At 45.0% G+C, this 11,648-nt stretch overlaps 1 protein-coding gene across 1 annotated transcript in view; it reads left to right on the forward strand.

Moving 5' to 3' along the window:
• Positions 1-2,874: 2,874 nt before the first annotated feature.
• Positions 2,875-11,648, forward strand: part of LOC135532630 (voltage-dependent T-type calcium channel subunit alpha-1I-like) — a gene marked incomplete at both ends in the record, with an annotated part of 82,487 nt that continues 73,713 nt past the window's right edge. The window contains 4 exon segments of the mRNA XM_064960098.1: positions 2,875-3,217; positions 3,483-3,895; positions 10,400-10,551; positions 11,533-11,648. The exon segment at positions 11,533-11,648 is cut by the window's right edge and continues 70 nt beyond it. Of these exon segments, the coding sequence (XP_064816170.1) occupies positions 2,875-3,217; positions 3,483-3,895; positions 10,400-10,551; positions 11,533-11,648 (1,024 nt within the window).

Raw genomic sequence — 11,648 nt, forward strand, 5'->3', positions numbered from 1 at the left:
AAATATGGTTCCCAATCAGAGACAACGATAAACACCTGCCTCTGATTGAGAACCAATCCAGACAGCCATAGACTATGCTAGACACCCCCAAGACAAAACACACCACAATAAACCCATGTCACACCTTGGCCTGACCAAATAAATGCAGACAAACACAATATATTTCGACCAGGGCGTGACAGAGAGAGAGTATTAACAGAGAGAGAGTATTAACAGAGAGAGAGCATTATCGGAGAGAGAGGGGGTATTATAAACAGAGAGCATTATAAACAGAGAGCATTATAAACAGAGAGCATTATAAACAGAGAGCATTATAAACAGAGAGCATTATAAACAGAGAGTATTATAAACAGAGAGCATTATAAACAGAGCGTATTATAAACAGTATTATAAACAGAGCGTATTATAAACAGAGTGCATTATAAACAGAGAGCATTATAAACAGAGAGCATTATAAACAGAGAGTATTATAAACAGAGAGCATTATAAACAGAGAGCATTATAAACAGAGCGTATTATAAACAGAGAGCATTATAAACAGAGAGCATTATAAACAGTATTATAAACAGTATTATAAACAGAGAGTAGTATAAACATTGAATATTATAAACAGAGAGCATTATAAACAGAGAGCATTATAAACAGTATTATAAACACAGAGTATTATAAACACAGAGTATTATAAACAGAGCGTATTATAAACAGAGCGTATTATAAACAGAGCGTATTATAAACAGTATTATAAACAGTATTATAAACAGAGAGCATTATAAACAGAGAGAGAGAGTGAATATTATAAACAGAGCGTATTATAAACAGAGAGCATTATAAACAGAGCGTATTATAAACAGTATTATAAACAGAGCGTATTATAAACAGAGAGCATTATAAACAGAGAGAGAGAGTGAATATTATAAACAGAGTATTATAAACAGAGTATTATAAACAGAGAGAGAGTGAATATTATAAACAGAGTATTATAAACAATGTATTATAAACAGAAAGTAGAGAGTATTACAAACAGAGAGTATTATAAACATTGAATATTATAAACAGAGAGAGAGAGTGAATATTATAAACAGAGTATTATAAACAGAGTATTATAAACAGAGAGAGAGTGAATATTATAAACAGAGTATTATAAACAATGTATTATAAACAGAAAGTAGAGAGTATTACAAACAGAGAGTATTTTAAACATTGAATATTATAAACAGAGAGAGAGAGTGAATATTATAAACAGAGTATTATAAACAGAGTATTATAAACAGAGAGAGAGTGAATATTATAAACAGAGTATTATAAACAGTGAGTATTATAAACAGAGAGAGAGTGAATATTATAAACAGAGTATTATAAACAATGTATTATAAACAGAAAGTAGAGAGTATTACAAACAGAGAGTATTATAAACCAAGAGGATAATAAACGGAGAGAGTATTATAAACACAGAGTATTATAAACAGAGAGCATTATAAACAGAGAGCATTATATGCAGAGAGTATTATAAACAGAGAGTATTACAATCAGAAAGTATTATAAAGAGAGGATATTTTAAACAGAGAGCATTATAAACAGAGAGTATTAAAAACAGAGTATTATATACAGAGAGTATTATAAACAGAGAGTATTATAAACACACAGAGAGAGAGTATTATAAACAGAGCATATTATAAACAGAGTATTATAAAAAGGGTATTATGAACAGAATATTATAAACAGAGTAGTATAAAAGGGTATTATAAACAGAGTATTATAAACAGTATTATAAACAGAGAGAGAGTATTATAAACAGTATTATAAACAGAGAGAGAGAGTATTATAAACAGAGAGTATTATAAACATTGAGTATTTTAAACAGGGAGTATTATAAACAGAGTATTATAAACAGGGTATTTTAAACAGAGATTATTATTAACAGAATATTATTAACATAGTATTATAAACAGAGAGTATTATAAACAGAGTATTATAAACAGAGTATTATAAACAGAGTATTATAAACAGAGCGTATTATACACCGCGTGTATTATAAACAGAGAGTATTATAAACAGAGAGTATTATAAACTGAGAGTATTATAAACTGAGAGTATTATAAACAGAGAATATTATAAACAGAGTGAGACATTGTGTCTACTTGCATTGGGTATCATCTTTTATTTATTTTTTCTGTCTCTCCTGATAACACTCTGTTAGAAACTACAGCTTCCCAAGACCTTTAGAATGAGTGCTAACATCACACTAGCGTCGCTAAGGGGGAAACAGAACACAAACAGCACACTTTATTAGCATCAATGCTATCTTGAGAGGAAAAACCAGCAACAGTGTATGCTGTATGTTCGGGTGGGTAGAAGGTGGTCGACCAATACTGAAGGAGACATACCGTTTACATCTAACTCCCAAGTGATGAGACCAGAGGCAGATCTTGATTCTAATGATGAAGGAATGATTGTCTAATGTGTTAGAGATATTCTGCTTGTCATTTGTTAGTATAATGTGTTACTCCTCTGGCCATCACTAAAATAAAGTCCTACTCTATGTATTTGCCCTCCTACTCTCTTCCACCTCCTCTTTGGCTCTGGCCTCTCTACTCTCCATCTATTATCATCCTCCTCTTTCCCTCAGTCTGCAGTAGAGGTAAACCTAATGAAGTACCTCAAGATATGTCTGGAGGCCTGGGGTCCCCCTGATTGTTATTCACTAATCGCAAAGCCAAAAAGTAAATCTTGCGCGCTCTGACCAGCAGCAACTCCATTCTAGACGACCAGTGGTCTTCCCCTGTATGTATCTGTGTGTGTTTCTGGTTGGCCTTCAGCACTCACTACAGTAACTCTGTGTTTGTAACTCACCTCTGACTATCCACCACTTCACAGATTGGCTCGTTCTTCATGATCAACCTATGTCTGGTGGTCATCGCCACCCAGTTCAGTGAGACCAAGCAGCGGGAGCACCAGCTGATGCAGGAGCAGCGGGCCCAGTGCCTGTCCTCCTCTACCCTGGCCAGCCTGCATGAACCGGGGGACTGCTACGAAGAACTCTTCCAGCTGGTCTGCCACATGCTGCGCAAGGCCCGCAGGAGGTCTGTAGCCCTGTATAACCAACTGAGAGGAAGGCCTCTGCCACCACCGCCCACTAGAGGGAGAGGAAGAGGAGGAGGAGGAAGAGGAGGAGGGAGTGCGAACGGAGGGGAAAGGCATCACCTGAGGCAGCCACGCCGTAAGTGGGAGGCAGCGGGTGGGAGGACGAGAGAAAGGGTTTTTGTTAAATGTCTAAACTTGAACTTTAACATGATATTTGCCTCTTTCACATTGTTTCGTGTGAGCCAGTGCGATGAGTCTTGTTTAATCTCTCGACTTTCAAACCTCTTTGGCGCTAGCAAACGCTGGCATACATGGATATAGTGCAACAATGTGAAAGTGTCTATTGATGCTGTTAATGACATGCTGATTCTTTCTCACACTCCCTCTCCATCTTTCATTAGAATCTCCCTGTCCTCACCAAAGCAAGCTGGACCCAGTCCACAGCTCCCAACCCCTGGGCAACTCCATCGCCCTGGCCGTCCCTCAAAACACAGAGGACTGCCCTCAGTGCGCTGCGGCACTGTCACTCAGGGAGGGGGCGGGAGCTGTGGGTGACTCGGCCAATGGGGAGGAGGAGGAGGGGGCTGTGGAGGAGACGGACAGGGAGGAGAACCACTTGGAGGAGAAAGCGGAAGAGGGGGAGGGAGTGAAGAAGAAGAGGAAGAGGAGGTCGTGTTTTGGACACTGTAAGGACATGTGGGATGAGATGAGGAAGAAACTGTGGGGCATCGTGGAGAGCAAATACTTCAATAGAGGAATCATGATCGCTATTCTCATCAATACTATCAGCATGGGGATAGAACATCACAACCAGGTAAATATACTATTCTCATCAATACTATTAGCATGAACATCACAACCAGGTAAATATACTCTTCTCATCAATACTATCAGCATGAACATCACAACCAGGTAATATACTATTCTCATCAATACTATTAGCATGAACATCACAACCAGGTAATATACTATTCTCATCAATACTATCAGCATGAACATCACAACCAGGTAATATACTATTCTCATCAATACTATCAGCATGAACATCACAACCAGGTAAATATACTCTTCTAATCAATACTATTAGCATTAAAAACCACAAAAGGTGAACTATAACACAGTCAGGGAGTACAGCACATATACACAATGTGCACAACAACAGTGTTGCTCTTCAGTCCCCAAAGCTAACCCAATGACTTTAGCTTAGTGGGCGAACAAGGTCCAGATTTATCCAATGGATGACTCACAAGTAGTACAAGTCACTAGAAGTCAGATATCAGTGACGAACATGGAGCACTATCAATATGGGAATTTATTGTTCCATTATACACCCACCACAACGATATCAGTAGAAAACAGCAGGGTAGGTACACCTCAACCTGCTTTTGGTGCTGGCTGGCTGGCTGGCTGTCTGTCTGGCTGGCTGTCTGTCTGGCTGACTGGCTGGCTGGCTGTCTGGCTGTCTGTCTGGCTGGCTGGCTGACTTCTCTACTGAGAGAGACAGAGGAAGAGAGGAAGGGAGGGAGCTGCCTGTGTGGAAGGGGTGTGGTAGCTTCATGCCAGAATACACCCACCCTGGCTGTTACATAACCATTCCTACCTCCCTCAACCCCTCTTTCTCTATCTCTCTCTCTCTCGCTCCCTCCCTCCTGTCTCACACCCCTCCTTTCCCTCCTCCCCTGTCTCTGTCCATCCCTCCCTCTCCCTTCTCCATTCTGTCTTCCTCCATCTCTCTCTCTCCCTCCCTGCCTCCTGTCTCACACCCCTCCTTTCCCTCCTCCCGTGTCTCTGTCCATCCCTCCCTCTCCCTTCTCCATTCTGTCTCCCTCCATCTCTCTCTCTCCCTCCCTCCCTCTGTCTTCATCTCTCATCCACCCCCTCACTCCTTGACGACATACAGAGGAGTCGGTTCTCTCGTTTCTGAAGACTCTAAAAATAACAGAGGGATGTGGGGAGAGGAGGAGAGGAGGACAGGACTCACCGAGAGAGAAGAGGGAGCAGGCTCCTGTTACACAGCATTTTCAGCTCTATTCCTGTATGAACACACCACATACACGCACACACCACATACACCAACAGCATTGCACAGGCCACACATACACACCACACACATACACCACACACACACACACACCACACACACACACACACACACACACACACACACACACACACACACACACACACACACACACACACACACACACACACACCACACCACACCACACCACACCACAACACACACACACACACCCACCACACACTCCAACAGCATTACACAATGGTCTCTCTTGTCAGAGGCAGATGCGGTGTGTGTTCTGCAGTAGATTTGTAAGTGTTGTTCAGGGGGTTGTGTTCTAGAACTGAACGTGTATGTGTTTCCCTCTTTGGTAACAGGGCTTACTGAAACTTCATTTGATCAATCCCCTGAGGGAAGGATTACATGACATGTGTTAAGAGCATACAGTGAGGATATGACCTTCACTAGATGTCCTTCGGATTTGTTACTTGTAGTCTTCATTCAGAGTTGCTGTGTATGTGTGTTTGTGTGTGTGTTGTGTGTGACTACATCTCTGACTCATCAGCATTCATCTTTCACATCAATGGTAGCATGACTGAGAGGCTCCCCTATTAGCATGTATATACAGCATGTGTGTGTGTGGGGGGGGGGGGCTTATGCATTTATATTCAGTAAACATCCAAAGATAAAAACAAGAGAACTACAAAGAGAGATGGATGGAGAAAAGAGAGGGAGAGAGAGGGATGGAGAAAAGAGAGGGAGGGAGAGGGATGGAGAAAAGAGAGGGAGGGAGAGGGATGGAGAAAAGAGAGGGAGAGAGAGGGATGTGCAGGCAGGGAGGTACAGGTATCTGTGAGGGAGGAAATTAAAGACAGGAAGGAGAGATGAAAGGGTAAACAGGTGAGAGGAGAGGGAGGGAGGGAGGGAGGGAGGGAGGGAGGGAGGGAGGGAGGGGGAGGGGGAGGGAGGGAGGGAGGGAGGGAGGGAGGGAGGGAGGGAGGGAGGGAGGGAGGGAGGTGATAGGAGGGAGATAGAAGGTGATAGGATGGAGAGGAACATGGAGGGAGATAGATGGTGATAGGATGGAGAGGAACATGGAGGGAGATAGAAGGTGATAGGAGGAAGAGGAACATGGAGTGAGATAGAAGGTGATAGGAGGAAGAGGAACGTGGAGGGAGATAGAAGGTGATAGGAGGAAGAGGAACGTGGAGGGAGATAGAAGGTGATAGGAGGAAGAGGAACATGGAGGGGAAGGTGATAGGAGGAAGGAACATGATAGGAGGAGGAAGGAACATGGAGGGAGATAGAAGGTGATAGGAGGAAGACGAACATGGGTGGAGATAGAAGCTGATAGGAGGAAGACGAACATGGAGGGAGATAGAAGGTGATAGGAGGAAGACGAACATGGGGGGAGATAGAAGGTGATAGGAGGAAGACGAACATGGGGGGAGATAGAAGGTGATAGGAGGAAGACGAACATGGGGGGAGATAGAAGGTGATAGGAGGAAGACGAACATGGAGAGAGATAGATGGTGATAGGATGGAGAGGAACATGGAGGGAGATAGATGGTGATAGGATGGAGAGGAACATGGAGGGAGATAGATGGTGATAGGATGGAGAGGAACATGGAGGGAGATAGATGGTGATAGGATGGAGAGGAACATGGAGGGAGATAGATGGTGATAGGATGGAGAGGAACATGGAGGGAGATAGATGGTGATAGGAGGAAGAGGAACGTGGAGGGAGATAGAAGGTGATAGGAGGAAGAGGAACATGGTGGGAGATAGAAGCTGATAGGAGGAAGACGAACATGGAGGGAGATAGAAGGTGATAGGAGGAAGAGGAACGTGGAGGGAGATAGAAGGTGATAGGAGGAAGAGGAACGTGGAGGGAGATAGAAGGTGATAGGAGGAAGAGGAACGTGGAGGGAGATAGAAGGTGATAGGAGGAAGAGGAACATGGAGGGAAATAGAAGGTGATAGGAGGAAGAGGAACGTGGTGGGAGATAGATGGTGATAGGATGGAGAGGAACATGGAGGGAGATAGATGGTGATAGGATGGAGAGGAACATGGAGGGAGATAGATGGTGATAGGATGGAGAGGAACATTGAGGGAGATAGATGGTGATAGGATGGAGAGGAACATGGAGGGAGATAGATGGTGATAGGATGGAGAGGAACATGGAGGGAGATAGATGGTGATAGGATGGAGAGGAAAATGGAGGGAGATAGATGGTGATAGGATGGAGAGGAACATGGAGGGAGATAGATGGTGATAGGATGGAGAGGAACATGGAGGGAGATAGATGGTGATAGGATGGAGAGGAACATGGAGGGAGATAGATGGTGATAGGATGGAGAGGAATATGGAGGGAGATAGATGGTGATAGGAGGAAGAGGAACATGGTGGGAGATAGAAGCTGTTAGGAGGAAGACAAACATGGAGGGAGATAGAAGGTGATAGGAGGAAGAGGAACGTGGAGGGAGATAGAAGGTGATAGGAGGAAGAGGAACGTGGAGGGAGATAGAAGGTGATAGGAGGAAGAGGAACGTGGAGGGAGATAGAAGGTGATAGGAGGAAGAGGAACATGGAGGGAAATAGAAGGTGATAGGAGGAAGAGGAACGTGGTGGGAGATAGATGGTGATAGGATGGAGAGGAACATGGAGGGAGATAGATGGTGATAGGATGGAGAGGAACATGGAGGGAGATAGATGGTGATAGGATGGAGAGGAACATTGAGGGAGATAGATGGTGATAGGATGGAGAGGAACATGGAGGGAGATAGATGGTGATAGGATGGAGAGGAACATGGAGGGAGATAGAAGGTGATAGGAGGATGAGGAACGTGGAGGGAGATAGAAGGTGATAGGAGGAAGAGGAACGTGGAGGGAGATAGAAGGTGATAGGAGGATGAGGAACGTGGAGGGAGATAGAAGGTGATAGGAGGAAGAGGAACGTGGAGGGAGATAGAAGGTGATAGGAGGAAGACGAACATGGAGGGAGATAGATGGTGATAGGAGGAAGACGAACATGGAGGGAGATAGAAGGTGATAGGAGGAAGAGGAACATGGTGGGTGATAGAAGCTGATAGGAGGAAGACGAACATGGAGTGAGATAGAAGCTGATAGGAGGAAGAGGAACATGGAGTGAGATAGAAGCTGATAGGAGGAAGACAAACATGGAGGGAGATAGAAGGTGATAGGAGGAAGACGAACATGGAGGGAGATAGAAGGTGATAGGAGGAAGACGGACATGGGGGGAGATAGAAGCTGATAGGAGGAAGACGAACATGGAGGGAGATAGAAGCTGATAGGAGGAAGACGAACATGGGGGGAGATAGAAGGTGATAGGATGGAGAGGAACATGGAGGGAGATAGATGGTGATAGGATGGAGAGGAACATGGAGGGAGATAGATGGTGATAGGAGGAAGAGGAACATGGAGGGAGATAGATGGTGATAGGATGGAGAGGAACATGGAGGGAGATAGATGGTGATAGGATGGAGAGGAACATGGAGGGAGATAGATGGTGATAGGAGGAAGAGGAACATGGAGGGAGATAGATGGTGATAGGAGGAAGACGAACATGGGGGGAGATAGAAAGTGATAGGAGGAAGACGAACATGGGGGGAGATAGAAGGTGATAGGAGTAAGACAAACATGGATGGAGATAGAAGGTGAGAAACATATCAAATAGAAGAGATGCTTTTTTTATTTTATACAAAATCAACTTTGTTTTTTATTTACATTTTTTTACAGCTTTTTACATATAAATTGTACTCACATTTCATATACAGTACAATACTACTACAGTACTTTTATATACAGAAATTACACAACAAAAACATTATCATACATGAAATAGATTGAATATTTACATATTGAAAACTCCCTTTAGCCCAGCGTCCCACATAGTTCTTGACTTAATTTCTCTCATGAATGATTTGATTTCTGTAAAGAGAAACGGCCCGTTGATCTCACAAAAAAGAAATACATGGAATTCAAGTAATTGAACCTACGTTGGCCAATTAGTTATTTAATAACCCCCAAAAATAAGGACATCTGGGTGAATCAGTCAGCACTAGATCTCATCCCCTCCTCTCTTCATCCCCTCATCTCCTCCACCATGCCTGCCAGTGGAGGAGGGGGGCTCTCTTCATCCCCTCATCTCCTCCACCATGCCTGCCAGTGGAGGAGGGGGCTCTGTTCTCCTCCTCTTGTTTTCTTCTCTCACTGAGCTGATCCATGGAGAGATATTGATCATAGGGAGATGGGAGTGTCTGGTTATGAGACGAAGAGCGAGAGGGAGATGGAGGGAGAGAGAGATGGAGAGAGAGGGAGATGGAGGGAGAGAGAGGGAGATGGAGGGAGAGAGAGATGGAGAGAGAGAGGGAGATGGAGGGAGAGAGAGATGGAGAGAGAGAGGGAGATGGAGGGAGAGAGAGATGGAGAGAGAGGGAGATGGAGAGAGAGAGATGGAGAGAGAGAGGGAGATGGAGGGAGAGAGAGATGGAGAGAGGGAGATGGAGAGAGAGATGAGAGAGAGGGAGATGGAGGGAGAGAGAGATGGAGAGAGGGAGATGGAGAGAGAGAGATGGAGAGAGGGAAGAGAGAAACACAGGATTAGAGGAGAAGAAAGAGTGTCTTGGCCTTTATGTCTTCTGTCTTTGATACAAATTGCACTGGTGATCACAGATACAATCTGATCAATATCAGTGTGTGTGTGTGTGTGTGTGTGTGTGTGTGTGTGTGTGTGTGTGTGTGTGTGTGTGTGTGTGTGTGTGTGTGTGTGTGTGTGTGTGTGTGTGTGTGTGTGTGTGTGTGTGTGTGTGCGTGCGTGCGTGCGTGCGTGCGTGTGCGTGTGCGTGCGTGTGCGCGTGTGTGTGTGTGTTCATGCACTAATCGCTCTTCGAACCAAGCACAATCTTCCGGACAGAAAATGGCTGCACCCTCCCGCCCCCTCGGTCTCTCTGAAAACAATGACATTTTAGGCCAGTGTTCATATTGTCTCTTTTCTCGTTTTCATTGGTTAAAGCTACGCGCCACTGAGCTGGATCTAGCTCACTATATCAAGTTGCGTAGCTTGTTGTGTTGTGTTGCAGTCTATGTGGCAGGTTTGTACAGGTGTCTCAGTACTGAAGCTGTGTTGGTTGTCTGCAGTTTCATATTTTTCAATTGTTGAAGGCAGCATTATAATACCAAAATAACCTACCATATCTGTCTTCATTCGTCCATCTCTTTAAATGTGTTTCTCTCTCTGCGTTCTGTTTCTTTTGAATCTTGTCCCCCCCATCCAGCCGGAGGAGCTGACTAACGTGTTGGAGATCAGTAACATTGTGTTCACCAGTATGTTCACCCTGGAAATGATCCTCAAGCTGACCGCCTTTGGCTTCTTCGCCTACCTGAGGAACCCCTACAACATCTTCGACGGCATCATCGTCATCATCAGGTCGGGGGGCTGCCCAACACGACCACAGAATGTTACCTGAACGTTACAGGAATGATGCTACAGTTACCATGTCACAATGTCACAGCTTTGGGATGTCAGTTGGAATGTTAGAATGATGGATAATGTATTGGGCGTTGGGTTGGCATTGGAAGATTCTGACAGCTGAATGTTCCCGATGGTTTCAGTTGGGATCAGAGGGGAAATTAGGAAACGCTGCTGTCTGGATTTGTGTCTTCTATTTTCTTCTCTTCCTTTCTCTGCCTGTCTCACTCATCTTTTCTCCTCTCTCCTCTCCCCTCTCCCCTCTCTCCCTTTTCTCCTCACTCCTCACTCCTCACTCATCACTTCTCTCTCCTGTCTCCTCTCTCCTCACTCCTCTCTCCTCTCCCCTCTCTCCTCTCTCCTCACTCCTCTCCTCTCTCCTCTCTCCTCATTATTGTCTCCTCACTCCTCACTCCTCACTCCTCACTCCTCTCTCCTCTCTCCTCTCTCCTCTCTCCTGTCTCCTCTCTCCTCACTCCTCACTCCTTTCTCCTCACTCCTCTCTCCTCTCTCCTCACTCTTCTCTCCTGTCTCCTCTCTCCTCTCTCCTCTCTCCTCTCTCCTCTCTCCTCACTCCTCACTCCTCTCTCGGTCTCCTCTCTCCTCACTCTTCTCTCCTCTCTCCTGTCTCCTGTCTCCTCTCTCCTCTCTCCTCTCTCCTCACTCCTCACTCATTACTCCTCTCTCGGTCTCCTCTCTCCTCACTCTTCTCTCCTCTCTCCTGTCTCCTCTCTCCTCCTCCTCTCTCTCTCTCCTGTCTCCTCACTCCTCTCTCCTGTCTCCTCTCTCCACACTGCTCTCTCCTCACTCCTCTCTCCTCTCTCCTCTCTCCTCTCATCTCTCCTCACTCCTCACTTCTCTCTCCTCTTTCCTCCCCTGTTCTCTCTTTCTGCATCCATCTGTTTCATCCCTCCATCCATCTCTCCCTCTCCTCTCCAGTGTGTGTGAGATCATAGGTCAGTCTGATGGAGGTCTGTCTGTCCTGAGGACCTTCAGACTGTTGAGGGTGATCAAGCTGGTGCGCTTCATGCCAGCGCTACGCAGACAGCTGGTGG

The sequence above is a fragment of the Oncorhynchus masou genome, unplaced genomic scaffold, assembly GCF_036934945.1.
Source record: "Oncorhynchus masou masou isolate Uvic2021 unplaced genomic scaffold, UVic_Omas_1.1 unplaced_scaffold_1952, whole genome shotgun sequence".
Lineage (NCBI taxonomy): Eukaryota > Metazoa > Chordata > Actinopteri > Salmoniformes > Salmonidae > Oncorhynchus > Oncorhynchus masou.